The 18,317-nt window shown below is 39.7% G+C and overlaps 1 protein-coding gene across 2 annotated transcripts in view; it reads left to right on the top strand.

The window, feature by feature from the left end:
- The window catches only part of LOC127443123 (adenylate cyclase type 8-like), a 76,433-nt gene that overhangs the window by 50,797 nt on the left and 7,319 nt on the right, over positions 1–18,317 (top strand). Inside the window, exons 8-13 of one of the 2 annotated variants that reach the window (XM_051701647.1) lie at positions 1,656–1,853; positions 6,759–6,859; positions 7,783–7,984; positions 8,571–8,660; positions 8,856–9,028; positions 12,086–12,167. In XM_051701647.1, the coding sequence (XP_051557607.1) occupies positions 1,656–1,853; positions 6,759–6,859; positions 7,783–7,984; positions 8,571–8,660; positions 8,856–9,028; positions 12,086–12,167 (846 nt within the window). The remainder of the gene's footprint in view (positions 1–1,655; positions 1,854–6,758; positions 6,860–7,782; positions 7,985–8,570; positions 8,661–8,855; positions 9,029–12,085; positions 12,168–18,317) is intronic. The other variant, XM_051701648.1, reaches the window with a different exon arrangement.

Raw genomic sequence — 18,317 nt, 5'->3', positions numbered from 1 at the left:
CTTACACACTTACTTTCTTCTGCTGAACACAAACAAGATTTTTAGAAGAGTATCTTAGCTCTGTTGGTCCTTACAATGTTAGTGAATGGTGACCAGACCTTTTGAAGCTCCAAAAATCAAATAAAGGCCATATAAAAGTAATCCATATATTTCCAGTGGTTAAATCAATATCTCCTGAACCGATATGATAGGTGTGAGTGAGAAACATACTATAAATCTATACTATAAATCTCCACTTTCACTTTCACATTCTTTTACATTTTGAAAGTGAGAATGGAGATTTATAGTAATAAAGGACTTTAATTCTGATCTGTTTCTCACTCACACCTATCATATCAGTTCAGGAGATATTGATTTAACTACTGGAGATATATGGATTACTTTTATGTGGCCTTTATGTGATTTTTGGAGCTTCAAAGGTCTGGTCACCTTTCACTTGCATTATAAGGACCAAATGAGCTGAGATATTCTTCTAAAAAACTTTGTTTGTGTTCTGCAGAAGAAAGAAAGTCATACACATCTGGGATGGCATGAGGGTGAGAAAATGATGAGAGAATGTTCATTTTTGGGTGAACTATCCCTTTAAATGTGGTCAAGTGCTTTAAATGTCAGGGTTAAATGGGGCCTAACACTACACATTTTGTATTGAATGTCTCTTTTATCTAACACACCTGATACTCTGAATAAAGCTGAAGTGTGACATCAATTTGTAGCCAAACCTGGAAGTCATGGGTTCCCTCGTTTCCCTATTTTCTATTTTCCTATGGGTTTTTATAATGGTGTTTTTGAACTTATGAGAAAAATAAGGTCTGTGGTAAACATTACGTGACAAATGTGAATTTTGAAGCCGGCATGCATTTTTAAAAAAAGGAATGTGAATCAATATGGCTTCAAAATTCACGTTTGAGGTATGACTGTTTGTAATTTATGTTGTAGAACAAAACATCCACGTATCATCAAGTAATGTTTACCACAGACCTTATTTTTCTCATAAGTTCAAAAACCCCATTATAAAAACCCATAGGAAAATCCCAAGGGAACCCATGGTGAATTCTCTTCCGGGTTTTTGGACTACAAGCTGAACAGCTCTTTAGCTCAGTAGTAGAGTGCCTCATGATCTGAATTGGGTGTGTCAAATAAGGGAGACAGCCAAAATGCGAAGTGTTAGTGGTCCTCTAGGAAAGGATTGAGAAACACTAATCTAGACCAGCATGGACCAGCTAGAAACTATGGAAAACCACCCATCCAGCACAGGCTAGAATAACTAACTGGAACAGCCTCATATTCTGATACTTAAAATATCCAATATAAAAGGTCTGGCTTTCCGGCTTTAAAGCAACTGAAATATTAGACATTGTGATGGTGTGTGGATTTTCTATATCCACTCTAAACAAATGGCCCAAGCTGTAGACAATAAGAAAAGCCTGTTATTTTCAGTTCATAGCATCTGCAGTACAAAAGTTAATCATGTGTTTTTTGTGTGTGTGTGTGTGTGTGTGTGTGTGTGTTCAATACTTTTTCTAATTTTTTTGACTTCCATTCATGGTGTGCGGAGCTCTTTGATGAACAGACACGTACACACACTGACAACACAAACTATCAAATACACTCTCCCTCTCAGACTCATGGGCGCTGCATGTGCTTTTCCTCTGTAGACTCTGGCTGCGCTCACACGTCACTCCATTAACCTGCTCCCCAACCACCTGGCTCAAGCCCTGCATGTGCGCGCCGGCTCACAGGAAATTAATGCTCGCATGCAGAGCGCCATCGCCTTGCGCAGCGGGGACAAGCTCCGCCAAGAACATATCTCACCCTTCTCTCTCACCTTTAGAGAAGCGCTGCTGGAGCACAAGGTAGCCTGCTGCCCTCTTCCAGCCATCCTGTTCTGCCTCTATGTCTCTCACCCTTTCATTCTCTCTCGCTCTTGTTGTATTGTTTTTTTGTTTTTGTTTTGGAGGTGCAGGAAAAAGAGAGGAGGGGAGAGTGTTTTTATCATAAGTGAACTGAAGGACGCTTTGTGCTAGCAATACCAATCAATACTTCCTGGAAAACACACAGGCAGGCAAAACATACACGTACAGCCATTTGAAATGTTCTCACTTACTAAACCCTGCTGGAAAAACAGGTCAAATTAGCTTAAGGTGGTCAAGCTGGTTTTTGGAATATGGTTGCTGTTTTTCGCTGGTCCAAGGTGGTCTTTCAGCCCTAACTAGCTTGTCCTAGATGGTCTACCTGGGCTCAACCAATGGTAGACCAAATGATCAACCATCTAGATCAGCTTGGACCAACTTGGACCAGATTAAAGGTGGTGTTTTTGAAACATGGTAGCTGATCCAAGGTGGTCTACCATCCCTAACTAGCTCTGCCAAGATGGTCTAACTGGTCAACCTCATGCTGAACAGATGGTAGTCCAACTGATAAACCCTCTAGATCAGTTTTGACTAACTTGCACCAACTGGGTGGCTCAACCAATGGTAGTCCAACTGATCAACCATCTAGATCAGCTTGGACCAGCTTAAAGGTGGTGTTTTTGAAACATGGTAGCTGGTCCAAGATGGTCTAACAGCCCTAACTAACTTTGCTAAGATGGTCTTCCTGGTCGACCTCATGCTTAACAGATGGTAGTCAAACAGATAAACCATCTAGATCAGCTTGGACCAACTTAAAGGTGGTGTTTTTAAAACATGGTAGCTGGTCCAAGGTGATCTACCATCTTTAACTAGCTCTGCCAAGATGGTCTAACTGGTCGACTTCATGCTTAACAGATGGTAGTCCAACTGATCAACCATCTAGATCAGCTTGGACCAACCTGGACCAGCTGGTTGTCACAACTGATGGTATCAACCATCGAGATCAGCTTGGACCAGCTTAAAGGTGGTGTTTTATAAACATGGTAGCTGGTCCAAGGTGGTCTACCAGCCCTAACTAGCTTTGCCAAGATGGTCTAACTGGTCAACCTCATGATTAACAGATGTAAATCCAACTGATCAACCATCTAGATCAGCTTGGACCATCTTGGACCAGCTGGTTGCCTCAACTGATGGTATCAACCATCTAGACCAGCTTGGACTAACTTGGACCAGCTTAAAGGTGGTGTTTTTGAAACATGGTAGCTGGTACAAGGTGGTCTACCAGCCCTAACTAGCTTGGCCAAGATGGTTGTAACAGGGCTGGTCGGGGTGGGAATGAGGAAGCGTGGTTCAGGTAACTTCAAACTCTTTATTCACAAAATAAACACTCAAAAGTCAGGATAAACACTCTTACGCGCCGCACACATGTGCATCACACTCTCTCTCCCCTTCCTCTGCCGTGGGCTCCTCTTATCGCTCTCCCCGGATTATTGCAACAAGAAACAGCTGTTAGGCCTAATTATCACCCAGGGATGAATCCTTACTGCTTCCCCTCTCCCCAGACGAACGGTCAACCACGGCCTCGCCACACACTCCCATCACCCAACTCAGGCCAAGGAGCCTGACATGTGTCACCTCTATCTGTTCATGTTACCTCATAATCAAGATCTCCCACTTGTCGTGTGACCTCAAAGTGCCCTTGCCACTTGGTGAGTAATTTGGAGCTCGATGTTGAGAGTAATACAAGCACTTTATCTCCTGGTGCAAATTCCTGTAGCCGAGTGCCCCTATCATACAGTTGGCTTTGATGTTTTTGAGCTTGGAGCAAATTCTCCTGTGTTAGTTGACCCAAAGTGTGGAGATTTGCTCTAAGATCAAGAACGTACTGAATTTTGTTTTTACTGTTAGAAGGCCCCTCCTCCCAAGCTTCCCGCATGACGTCAAGCACGCTGCATGTCCAACGCCTGTACAGCAGCTCGAATGGGGAAAACCCTGTGGAGGCTTGAGGGACCTCTTGTACTGCGAATAACAGAGGTTTAAGCAACTTATCCCAATTCCTAGTGTCCTCATGCAAGAACTTACGAATCATATTTTTCAGGGTTTTATTAAATCGTTCCACCAACCCATCTGTTTGTGGGTGATAAACACGGGTGCAAATCGATTTAATACCCAGTAATTCATAATGGCCCTACATGGTCCATACCAATTCTTTCAAAGGGGACCTCAATCAATGGAAGCGGGCACAATGTCGCTTTTGGGGCGGCCATCGGGTTCACCAGCTGACATTCACGGTATGCCACACACCACCTGCGGACATCCCCATGAATGCCCGGCCAATAGAAATGGGCCATTAGATGGTTAAGTGTTTTTTCTCACCCTAAGTGACCCGCCAACGGATTATGATGAGCCATCTGGAACAGCACTTCCTGATGGCTTTTTGGTATCAACAGTTGGGTTGTATCCTCTTTTGTCTGAGCATCCTTTGTCACTCAATACAACCTGTCTTTAATAACTGAAAAATACGGATATGTGAGTACAACGTCTGGCCGGAGGTGTTGACCATCAATCACTTTCACTTGACCAAAAGCGTGCCTAAGGGTCTCGTCTCGTGACTGCTCCAGAGGGGAATCCCCAACAGGGAATTCTCTAAGGGCTGGGGAAGCCGAGACTTCCCCCTCCCTTATGGCATCCTGACGTGGAGCTGCTGTTGACGGCCCTGTCTCCACCTCCCCAGCCAGCGCATCACACCCCACACACCGATACTCTTTGTCACAGGACCCATCCACACACATTCCCCTCTATAAAGTAGTAAATGCTGGCCAATTCATTCCCAAAATTAGTGGATGGGTGAGGCGGGAATTAACCGCAGACTCTACACTAAGTTTTTGTCCCCAGCGGGGTAGTGTGAGAGAGAGAGTGAGGAGAGAGATTAAACGAGGGCACCTCCACCCTCGGGTACGCTGCCATATGGTCCTCAGCCAGCTGGACGGCCTCCTCTGATCCAGACGGTGGCACTGAACCCATTCTGTTGTTCTTGTCGGCAGATGAAGGATGAACTGTTCCAGCACCACCAGATCGATGACATCCTCGGCATCGCGCTCCTCCGCCAACAGCCACTTCTGGCAGGCATCACGGAGCTGTTGGGTAAATGCAAATGGGCGGCCACGCTCGCTCAGCGTTAGCAAGCAGAAGTGCTGTCGTTTTTGCTCTGGGCTGCGGTCAACCCATTGCAAGATGGCTTTCTTTAAATCCTCATACACCAGGAGATTCGCTGAAGACAGATGTTGGGCTGCGAGCTGGGCTTCCCTGGACAACAGCGGAAGGAGGCGAGCCACCCACTGTGACTTCGGCCATTTCTGCAGCTCCACCATTTGCTCAAATAATTCTATGAATGCCTCCGGTTCATCTTACGTGCCCATTTTCAAGAGGGTGAGTGGGGGCATGGAAGCTGTTGGGTCCGGGGTCACAGCTGAGCCTTGCTGCTGGTGTATGAAGCTCCGGAGGGTCTGCTGGTCCTCCACTGGAGCCCGGAGTATTGCCTGGAAACACTGGTCTTGATCTCAACGTAGCTCAAGCAGGGCCTGGTATTGAGCCTGGTGCATGCTGCCAAGGGATTTAATGACGTCGGCTAGCAGCGAGGACTCATATTGTCTTCCTCAAGATCCTGAGTTTCAACACCACTGTAACAGGACTGGTCGGGGTGGGAATGAGGTATCGTGGTTCAGGAATCTTCAAACTTTTTATTCACAAAATAAACACTCAATGGTCAGGATAAACACTCTATTGTGCTGCACTCCTGTGCATCACTCACTCTCTCCCCTTCCTCTGGCATGGGCTCCTCATATCGCTCTCCCCGGATTACTGCAACAAGAAACAGCTGTTAGACCTAATTATCACCCAGGGATGAATCTTTACTGCTTCCCCTCTCCCCGGATGAACACTTAACCACGACCTCACCACAATGGTCTTCCTGGTCAACCTCATGCTCAACATTTGGTATTCCAACTGCCGTCTAGATTAGCTTGGAACAGCTAAAATATAGTGTTATATTTTTTTTATTTTTTTTGGTGTTTTAGCTGGTCCAGTGTGGTCTACCAACACTAACTACCTTATCCAAGAAGGTCTACTTGGTCAGCCTCAGCCACACCAGGAGAAAGTCCAACAGATCAACTATTTAAAACAGCTTGGCCTAGCTAATGTCCATAAATGACCAACTTTGACCAGCCATAAACTATATAATGCCAGTTACCATCAGTAGCTGGTTTTAACTGGATTTTCCAGCATGGTAGACTGTAGCTTCATTAATGTTCTGACAAAATGGGTTCTCTCTTTTTAGCTCTGATCCGATCAATGTGTTCTGACAAAGAGGGAGAGAGCCTTAATTCAAATCAACACTTAGTATAATGACTCTTTGACTTCACCTGATGGTCTCCAAATTGTTTCATTCTAATCACTGCCACTGCAGCCTGGTTGACCATATGAACATTAATTAATCTTGAGGAATTGGGATTTGCGCTCAACTGGCCTTCAAATTACTCAAGATCAACTAACCATGCATGTTGTCATCTTAGTGAAAATGCTTTTAAGTCTTTTATTTGTCTCCTTTGTCACATAATTTGTGCTCATTTGAGTTTTCCTTTGCCCCTTTGCTTGACTTTTTGCTCTGTGCTACTCTGTGCTTTTTTTGCTTTGCCTCGCCACCAGCCCTGACATCACACATGTTCTCACTAACCCAAAGAGCGCAGGAGTTTGTGTGTTAGTTTGTGAGTAAAAGAGAGAGGCCCTACCCTACTCTCTCCTATGTGAACTGTATTGCTTTCATGGTGTTGTGTGTGTGTGATGTCTATCATGTCATGTGAAGAAGAACTTCTGTCCTCACTTTTCTATGTGTGTTTGTTTCCTCTGCAGTACTCCCAGATGAGAGATGAGGTGTTTAAGTCTAATCTTGTGTGTGCCTTCATTGTTCTCTTCTTCATAACTGGAATACAGAGCTTTCTGCCCTCTGCAAGGTAAAACATATGCTCACATTCACACCGTATACTCATATGCATATAATCACATACATTTATTCATATACATACACTCAAATACCTATGGGTGTTTCTTCTATTTTAGACACTTTTATGTCCTTGGGGTTGATATTTTTAGAAACACTAAAAGATTGCAACTTTTTTTCTTTTTGTTATATTAAGATCACATTTAAACTGTCTTGGCCCCATGCCTTAATAATTTAATAATTTATTAAGCTACTTTTAAAATATTTTTTATGTGTAGATTTTATTGTATTGTCCCAAACTTAAAATATGAAAATCCATCATAAAAATAATTATTATTACATTTATAAAAAAATAAACAAACCATTTCAATATTTATTGTGTGAAATTATTTATATACATTTTTAGGATTGTCTCTTAGACGCCCCCAAGGCATCATTTCCATCACAACTAAACTATTTTTAGATTAGATTAGATCCAACTTTATTGTCACTGTGCATAGTACATGTACAGAGCCAATGAGATACAGTAAATATGAAAATATGTATATATTTCTTAATTTATGTGAAATATGAATATATTTCATATATAAAAAATATGAATATATTTTTCACTAATATGAAATATGAAACATGTGAATTATGAAGAGAGCAATTAAGCTGGAATTTTATCAAATTTCCAAAAAGTTTCGGTACATATTTGGGATACATAAAAAAAATTATTCCTAGTTGAAGAAACACCCAAGCATAGTGCCATATTTACCATAGACATTAGGGGGCACTATTTACAATAGTGTTCGATATGGGTTTTTCAATGACCAAGTTTTAAACTTTTAGATTTCATCCCATCCAATCTTGAATATTCTGTTACATCCCTGCATATGCAAACAAACTCACAAAAGAGTATCATGTAATATCTGTGTTCACTGATGTTTGTAGGATGGTCACAATGGTGATACAGTTCTCTGTCCTCATCTTTCTTCACTGTTGCCTTGTCATCGTGACAACGGCGGAGGACTATAAGTGTTTGCCATTGGTTTTGCGAAAAGCGTGTTGCTGGGTGAATGAAACGTACGCTGCACGGAACGTCGTCATTTTCCTCTCCATCCTAATCAACTTCCTGGCTGCCATGATCAACATAGTGAGCAAAACACATATAATTTTTTCTTTCCAAAATTATCATTGTTGTGCGACACAAAATCCTAGCATACACATCATTACGAATATGCAATTTACACATTCTACTATCAATTTCTACCTTAATTTGAACTAATTGTGGAAAGGAATTTGTTTTCTTTTGTAGACAATCTTATCATACCAAAAAAAAAAAAGTTCTAGTCACAAAGTTACACAACACTCACCAGTTTATGGCTAAAGAGTTGGCTAAACTGCCCAACAAACTATAATTTCCGAGTTCTAGAGCATACACGAACCAGTAGCTGCAAAGTTTGGAACAAACTTTATGGAACAAACACTTAGTTGTCATCCTTATATAGCCACTGCATCTTTAACACAGAATTTGTACGAATTGTAGAATACACGCAAACATATGACCACAGAGTGCATAGTTGCCATTGACGTTTCACTCTACAACAGAAATGACAATGGCATGTGCAACCAGAGCTAAGCATCTGAATTGTTTGTATGTTGGTGTTTATTTGTGAGATTTCATTGCATGCTATTCTCTAACATTTGCATCTAACATTCTCTTCTCTCTTTTATTGTAGCTTTGGTGTGATTTCGATAAATCCGTCTCATTCAGGAACCAGACTTTTAATGCATCTGCTTCAATCCCAGATATCTGCTTCTATCCAGAGGTCCTTTCATCCACCACCTCCCACACAAACATATCCATTTCTTTTGGGCATTTTCAGTCTGTTAAAAGGATTTATAGAACTGTTCTGCCATTTGTAGAAACAGAGTTAATGATCAGTTCTTTCACTGCACTTTAAGTGATGAGTGAAAAGGTTTGTTGATGTGGTCTTTATTGTTGTGTGGTCGTTTGTTGACAGTATTTCGTGTTTACGGGAGTGTTGGCAATGGTGACCTGTGCAGTGTTCCTGAGACTGAACTCAGTTCTGAAGCTGGCCATTCTGTTGATCATGATCACCATCTACGCAGTGCTGACCGAGGCCTTCTACACACCATTATTCATCCGCTATGACACACTTACACTCAACCAAAGGTAAGTACACATTCTTCCACACACTATGCCATCCGCACCCTCAGTCTGAATTCAGAAAACATTGGAAAAAAATCAATCATTTTGGTTATACATCAAACTATTACCAATATACACACGAGCCAAAACATTATGACCACCCGTCTAATATGCTTTTGGTCCTCTACAAGACCCCTGAAGGTTTTCTGTGGTATCTGGCACCAAGACATTAGAAGCAAATCCTTCAAGTCCTGTAAGTGGCAAGGTGGACCCGGCGGGATTGGACTTGTTGGTCCAGCACATCTCACAGATGCTCAATCGGATTGAGATCTGGGGATTTTGGAGGCCAGGGCAACACCTTGAACTCTTCATCATGTTCCTCAAACCATTCCCGAACAATGTGTGCAGTATGGCAGGGCACATTATCCTGCTGAAAGAGACAACTGGCATCAGGAAAACAATTGCCATGAAGTGGTGTACCTGGTCTGCAACGATGTTTAGGTAGGTGGCATGTGTCAAATTGACTTCCACATGAATGGCCAGACCCAGGGTTTCCCAGCAGAACATTGCCCAGAGCATCACACTCCCTCCATCGGCTTGTAATCTTCCCACAGTGCATCCTGGAGCCATCACTTCCCCAGTTAAACAGCTCACACCTACACGGCCGTCCATGTGACGTAAAAGAAAATGGGACTCATCGGACCAGGCGACCTTCTTCCACTGCTCCAAGGTCCATTGTAGGCGCTTTCGACGGTGGACAGGGGCTGTCATTGGCACTCTGACCGGTCTGCGGCTACACAGACCCATACGCAGCATGGTACAATGCACTGTATGTTGTGACATATTCCTCCCGTAACCACCATTAACATTTTCTGTGACTTGTGCCAAGGTCTTTACTCCTGCCCATTTCTCCTACATTCAACACACCGACTACGAGAACTGATTGTTCGCTTACCATCTAATCTACACAGACCTTGACATGTGGCCTTGTTAGGAGATGATCAGCGTTATTCGCTTCACCTATGAGTGGTCATAATGTTTTTGCTCACCAGTGTATTCTTTATTGTTACTCAGGCAAGTCCGACCATAATCGGATGCAGACCAGATTTGAGAGCAACATCATTAAGTTGTCCAATCACCAGGGTATTATTTATGGTTTTCAGCTTGGTTAAAGTTTTACTATTGACATCACAAATTGTCTGCTCTCAAATCTACAACAAATAAAGCATTGACATATTTTAGCCTTATTCATAAACCAGTTCCTAACTCTAAAAAGAAGCAACCTTCAAACCCTAAACCAGAACCAAACCCTTAGCAAGAACTTAACTTCAAACCCTGAACCAGAACCAAACTCTAACGAGGTGTAAAACACAAACCTTAAACCAGAATCAACCAAAAAGCCATAATGAAAATTACACCTCAAACCATAAACCAGACCCACACTCCAAATCCTTAATAAGAATTTAACCTTAAAACCAGAAACAAACAATCCCTTAAGAGAACTAAACCTTAACCCTGAACAATAACTAAGCCAAAACCTTAGGGTGTGTTCACACTTAGCAGGTTTGGTTCGATTAAAACGAACTCTGGTGCGATTGTTCTGTTAATGCGGTTCATTTGAACAAGTGTGAACGCTGCCATCTGAACCTTGGTGCGCACCAAACAAGCGGACCGAGACCTCCTGAATAGTTGGTCTCGGTCCGCTTCAAACGAACTCTGGCGCGGTTCGATTGATATATGAACGCAACATGGACCAAAGACGTCTAAACGGACCAAAAACAGGAAGTAATTTGCCTAATACTGACCTCAAGCATACCTGGTTCTTCTCATCATAGGAGCTATGTTGCCCATTACATTTCGGTACAGGCGTCGGAACCGCCATCAGCCATCCTTGCAGCATATCTTCGTTTGTGTGTGCAACGGAGGAATTCCTGGTGCTGTTTTGACTCTTTTACACATTTTATTAGCTCTTTGTTTGTTCTCAGCTGGTAAAAATACCACCATATATACATATAAATCTAAAGTTGTGCATTTTGGCCAGCAGCCAGCATTGTTTTGGATGTTCGGAAAGTTCCGTCGCAAAATATACATCATAAAACTGTCCAATCAGGCTGTGACTTTTTCCTGATGCCTTTTGTTTCGTATCTTTAGGTTCGGTGTTAAAAATGCCAGTGTGAATGCTAAGCGAACCAGGACTAAATGTATCATTTTCTTTTTTGGTCCGGACCAAGAGGACCAAGAGAACCGGACTACAAGTGTGAACACACCCATAAACAGGACCCAAACCCAAATGAGAACTAAATATAAACCCCAAACCTTTAATAAGAGCCAAAACAAACAAACTGCAAACCCTGAACCTGAGCTAACCCTAAATCTGAACCAAATGCTATACTGTCAGTTGCATGCTTCCCCTTTTCAGATCTTTTACTACACATTCTTAAAAAGAAATACACCTCTTCATTATACAACACTTTGGGATTTAAAAACAAAATGATTATATCTGATTTTAGCATCAGAACCTTTTGTCTTTAACAAATGTTTATGTTAAAGGTGCTGTAAGCAAATTTTTCCATTCTGGTCCTTCCACGAGACTGAGTCGTTAAACTAGACACACCCCCTCTTTCCAAAACACCACCCTCTAAAGATAGCACTGAGACCGTCACCAAACATTAGAGCAGCAGTGCATCTTCTCACAGCCGTCAAACGCAACAGTAGCAAAATAATGCCCTCAGCTGACAATTGTTAAGGGTCTGAATATAACATTAAACCTGAATGTTCCGCTTTCACTACTACACTATGAGAATGTGCAAAATAAATGACAGGCTAAAAGCAAATCAAAATCTTCTGATCGGCTGATCAAAGAATGTGTCCACAGCCCGCGGTAACATTTTTGTTTGCTATTTACACAGTCTAGTGTTGTCACAGAGACCAGTGAGTCAGAACACTTATTTCAGTGATATCTAGCATTTTCTGCATACAATTCCATAAAAAAATCGCTTGCAGCACCTTTAACTAACTGCTTTCTGAACACTATAAAAGTGCTGCAAAGCTCATGCGACTGTTTCGTTCCCCTGGTTACAGCAAAAGCTTCCTGGGAACCAAGGAAACGTCTTTGCTTCTCATGGCGATGTTCCTTTTAGCTGTGTTCTACCATGGCCAACAGGTAACACACACACACACACACACACACACACAAAAACAAACCTGCCCTGGGTTCAGGGCCATTCAGTTTCTATTTTATAATGTCACGTTTCCAAGAAACAGAGGCAAGTTACTGGCTGTTTCATAAGGTCTCACAGTCAATATATAAAAGCCCTGCTCTCTCTGACGCACTCTCTCTGTACAAAGCTTTTTAAGTTCACTTTGCAGATTGTTGTCTTTGATGCTGTAGATCAGGGGACGAGCTGGTCAGAGTGCTTATGAGCAAAAGAGGGAGAGAGAAAAATGAGTGCTGGGTTTTTCTAGGTATTGACACTGCCCTGATAAAGGCTTAAGGATATATGACCAAAATGATTTGCTTTGGTTTGTGCCAAATGCATTATGTTGTCTGTATTGTAAAATCACTTTCTAGATTTAAACCCTCTGCCCCCACCCCTCACCCTTTAACCATGGCAACCGATGTTCATTTAGATGGTGCCACTGGCACTGCTTGGCCTATGATTGTGACTTGGTGTGTGTGTGTGTGTGTGTGTGTGTGTGTGTTGGACAATGATTTGATCAATTTTAATTTATGTTTATCTTGATAATTGTGTGTGTGTGTGTGTGTGTGTGTGTGTGTGTGTATGTGTGTATGTGTGTGTGTGTGTGTGTGTACAGGTTTCACTATATTTGTGAGTGCCACATTTTTAAAATGTCCTCACTAATATAGTGATACTTGTTGAAAACCTACTAGTGACACACATTTTAGGTAGTCCTGAAATTGGCCAAATCACGTTTAGCTTTAAATCTACTGATTTCTGTGAGGGTTAGGTTTAGGGGTAGGATTAGGGAATAGAAAATATTATTAGCCTGCTATATAATCAGTGGAAGTCTATGAGATGTCCTAACTTATATAGTGAAACAAATGTGTGTGTGTGTGTGTGTGCGTGTGTGTGTGTGTGTGTGTGTGTGTGTGTATGTGTGTGTAAGTGTGTGTGTTAGAATGAGCAAACACTGTCATCGCTGGTCAATCTCCACGTTAAGTATTTACCGTACTCTTCATAGTCAGTGGTTTTTATTTTGTTTTGGTTTTTTTTGGTTCAATTTAAGACATACATTTTTTGTTTTGTTTTTTTATTTGGTTTGGGTCGGTTTGGTTTTTGTTTGAGATATTATTGTTAGTTTTTGTGTTTTATGTTTTTTGTGTGTGTGTGTTTTTGCTTTTGTTATGTTTTTCATTTTGTTTTTTGTTTAGTTTGTTTTTGTCAAGACATTATTTTTAGGTTTTTTATTTGTGTTTTGTTATGTTTTTTTTATTTTGTTTTGTGTTTTTTGCTTTTGTTTCAGTTCGGTTCGAGACATTATTTGTTTGTTTGTTTTTTATATGCAGGTGCCAATCTGCCCATATGAAAGTAAAGAGCAGATGGAGACTTAATCCTAAAAAAAGAACATAGTATCAAATCTAACATTTGTCTCCTCTAGTGTTTTTGAAAATATATCAACAGTGTCACAAACTATGCTCAGAAGTCTGCCATCAAAAGTCAAATATGAACTCAAACATTTTTCATCAAATTATATTTAATAGTTTTTACTCTTATTGGATTTCTATTACTCCTGTGGAATTTCAGGAGAATCATCTGGGACAAAGTTGACTTAAATTAAACGTGGCATTATGGCTGCCGTTTTATGAAACAGCAACCTCTGAGCAGCAAAATTTCCACTTGAGTAACCATAAGTATATTTGCCTTGCTTAAGGTCATGAAGCAGGAGGGGAATTTAACTTTAGGGTTATCAGCTGACTGCCTTAAGAACCAGTAGACCACCACCAAAGGGTCACATACAAAAAACAATGCTTTCATTTTGGCCCCCAGTGCCACAGCTGCTGTTCTACCAGCCAAACACCAATCGTCTAAATCAATGTTCTGACAACAATGAAATTCAAAATAACATCTCATAAAAAGCATAAATCTTGGAACGCTTACTTGTATTACACCCTCTTCTAATCTTTTTATTTAGTTTACTTTTGTCAAGAGTAATATGCTTAATATGCATTGCTTTAACTGACAACCATTTGAGAGTGTGTGTGTGTGTGTGTGTGTGTGTGTGTGTGTGTGTGTGTGTGTGTGTTTGTCTGTGAGAGGTTAATGGAGGTTAGTCTTGTTGATGTGTTTTTAATAATCAGACGGACAGTCGTACACCCGTCTGCCCCACTTGCATAATTACTTCTCATAAAATCTTTCAATCCATATTCAATCTGAGTATTCACACATAAGTACAGTTACATACACACACACGTATTTTAACACTTATACAGACACACACACAAGCACAAATACTTACATCATGCCCTGACTGTTAGTAAATTAATTTTTCAATCTGGACTCCTTTGTGAAACAGTTTCAATTAAAGCTGTATATTAATGAATGCAGATGAGCATTTGTTCCTGCTCAATTAGGGGAGACCTTGTTAGAGCTGTTCGTTTGGAAAAGAGCTGACAGAAGCCAGTATTTGAGACTAAACTGAGATATTAGACGCAAGCCTAAACACTGCACACCTCACTTCCTGTTAGAGTCAACAAGTACTGCAAAAAGGGACTCAATAGGTTTCCTACACAGTAGTCTATGAAAGAAATCCAGTAAACCAGGGTCATTTTAAAGCAATATTTCACCCAAACATGAAACTTCTGTCATCATCTGCTCACTCTTATGTCGCTTAAACCCAGAATTACTATTATTTTCCCTGTAAAACACAAGAGAAGATACTTAGCAGAATTCCCAGGTTGCTCTGTTCCTAGATTGTGACTAGTTTAATTCATCAAGCTACAAAAAAGACAAAAAAGTAGTCCATTTGACTCTATATTCCAAGTCATCTAAAGCCATACAATAGCTTTGTGTGAGGAACAGACCGAAATTAAAGCCATTATTGGAGGTAAAGTTGGAGTTTGGGATGGAGAAATCAGTCTTAGACTCTTTTCCTGAAACTCAGATATTTTCATTTCAAAGTACTGAAACTTAATTAGTTCAATGTGATATTGTTTTTATGCTCTGTTAATCCTAGCTGAGGAATTATTATTCATTTTGCCAATCTATAGGGCATAATATTCAAGTGTACAAACCATGTCCAAGCTGATTCTGTTGGTTCAAACAAGTAGGAGACCTGTCAGAGAAGCCACAGAGAGTATAATGATTACTTTGAAGGAGATACAGAGTTCAGTAGCTTGGAACAGAATAAAGGTGCACCTGTTAACCACATGAAAGCTTTGCTTGTGTGGTCTGTATGGGAGAGTGGCTAAAAAAGCCACTTATTTATAAAGAACCATCTGGATTTTGCCAAAAGCACGGTTAACCAATTGTGATGTGAGTAAAGATGGTCAGACGACACCATGATAGAGCTTTTTAGCCAAAATTAAAATTAAATTGATATCTGTGGCCCAACAATAACACTATTAAGTACCTACAGTTTAGTATGGTTGGGTTATCTGGCAGCTGGAACGATGCATCCAGTTAAAGCATAGTGATCAATGGATGGTTTAAAAAATCAGGAAAATGTGGCAAAAGAACCTTGCTCAGTCTGCTAAAAGCCTGACACTTTTACTAGGACAATTATCTCAAAGCCAAATAAATACTAGAGTGACTCCAAAACGAAAATGTGAATAATACAATAGCCCAGTCAAAGTCCTGATCTCAATCTAATTGAGTATATGTGGCACTATTTAAAAATTGCGATGCACAAACTTTTTCTGATTAACCTCAATAACCTGATGCAAATCTGCCTGGAACAATGAGCCAAAATCACACCTGAACACACATACCTGAAAACACTTAAAGCAATAGTTCACCCAAAAATGAAAGTTCTGTCATCATTTACATTGTCATTTCAATCCTTTTTTGTTTTCTTCAGTGCACAAAAGGAGATGTTGGACAGAATGTTCAGTCCCAGTCACCACTCACTTTCATTGCATGGAAAAGAATGGAATGAAAGTGAGTGGTGACTGAGGCTTTCTGGCTACTTCCAGATAATATTCCAGGTTCAATACAAGTTACGCTCAGTCAACAGCATTTGTGGCATAATGTTGATAACCACAAAAAATAATTTAGACTTACCTTTTCTTTTCTTTAAAAAAAGCAAAAATCGAGGTTACATTGAGGCACTTACAATGGAAGTGAATGGGGCCAATTTTTGGAGGGTTTAAATGCTTAAAAAATATAGCTTTTATAGAAGCACTTGCATTAATTCTTCTGTTAAAACTCATGTATTATTTGAGCTGTAAAGTTGTTTAAATGGTAATTTTATAGTCATTTTAAAGTTTTAGGGTTTGACATCACATCGTCATGATAACGAAGTTGTAAAATTGGCTTAAACTTTACACAGAAAAGGTTAGTAAGTGATTTCACCACACTAAAATCATGTTAACACACATATTGTTTACATTTTGTGACTACACTATTGAAACAGTGAGTGTTTTAATGTTTACGAATTGGCCCCATTCACTTCCGTTGTGTCTCACTGTAACCCAGATTTTTCCTTTTTTTAAAGAAAAGGAGCGGCAAGTCAAAATACATTTTTGTGGTAATCAACATTATGCCATAAATGCTGTCGACTGAGCTTAACTTGTATTGAACCAGAAATATTCCTTTAAAAAAGAAAGTCATAAATGAGTAAATTATGACAATTTTCCTTTTTGCGTGAATTATCCCTTTAATTTTGACACTGACAGAGAAGGTGGCACTAACATGTGCAACTGACTTGTGCAAACAGCATATTTTGGTCTTGTACGTTTTCATGATTAACACTTTATAATAAGTTTCCATTTGTTAACATTAGTTAACAACATTAGTTATCATAAACTAACAATGAACCATACTTTTACAGCATTTGTTAATGTTGGTTAATGTTAATTTCAACATATAATACATTTTTTAAATCAAAAGTTGTATATTTTAACATTAGTTAATGCACTATGATCTAACATGAACTAACAATGAACAATTGTATTTTTATAATCTAACATTAACCAATATTAATAAAATGCTGTAAAAAAATGCATTGTTCATTGTTAGTTCATTATGTCATGAAACATAATGCATTAACTAATGTTAACGAATGGAAACTTATTGTAAAGTGTTACTGTTTTCATTAAGCATATTTTTAACGTAAGTTTTATTATAGTATATTAGCATTTTTAGAAATATCGGTTTGTAGTTATTCCTAAGTGCACCTCTGTGCATCTTTCCCATCATTGATTACCTACAGGTGCTTTTCACCTCTTGTTGCTATGATTTTTGTTTGCCTTCCTTTTCCAGTGGCTGGATTGTGTTTGCTGAGTGTGTATTTGGGCAGAATATTTCTCTGCCTAATATTTCTGACAGTAACTGACTACCAGTGCTTACCAATTCAAATTCTTTCCATTTCTACTGACATTTCCTTTTCGTTTCTTTTGATTTTATAAACTATTTTTAATTTGTTTGTTAATCTGGGTAAATTTTTGTATTTGTTTTATAAGGCACTGTTAAAGGCACTGGTTTGCCTGTGCATTACTTAATAATGTTCAGGGAATTATAAAGCAACTAAGATGTCTCTCCTCTGGGTTTTAGTATTTCTGTTTGCCGATCACTGTTTTTCTCTCTCTGCCTCTCATAAATTTTGTAGCAGGCCTCAAATTAATGATATTCAGTGTGTTTGTGGTGATAAACAGTGAGTCTCACACAAACAAAGTCTCATCCAAAGTGTAAGCCTTTGGTGTCTGTGTGTGTATCTCAAGACTTACACAGCTTTAGAAGAACATGTTATTATTATTATTATTATTATTATTATTATAATTATAATTATTATTATTATTATTATTATTATCAAGGATTGTGTGATCCTGAAGAGTAGTTTTTTTGTTTTTTTACAGTAAGCTAATACAATTTAATTATAGCTGTAGCAATATATAGTACTGTGCAAAAGTCTTAGGCACATAAGATGTTTCACAAAAGCATTTGTCTTAAGATGGTTATTTATATCTTCAACTTTAGTGTGTTAATAGGAAATATAAATGTTAGACTTCCAAACATTACTTTTGCAAATAGAAAATATTAAAATAGAAGAACAGGGAGCCCTGCAACAGATGTCAGCGGGCACAGTTATCGATCACTGCTGATAATTTTCAAATGGCCAAATGTCACAACAGATG

The sequence above is a fragment of the Myxocyprinus asiaticus genome, chromosome 6, assembly GCF_019703515.2.
Source record: "Myxocyprinus asiaticus isolate MX2 ecotype Aquarium Trade chromosome 6, UBuf_Myxa_2, whole genome shotgun sequence".
Lineage (NCBI taxonomy): Eukaryota > Metazoa > Chordata > Actinopteri > Cypriniformes > Catostomidae > Myxocyprinus > Myxocyprinus asiaticus.
Note: the sequence above shows the minus strand (reverse complement) of the source record. Positions and strands in the feature narration are given on the sequence as shown.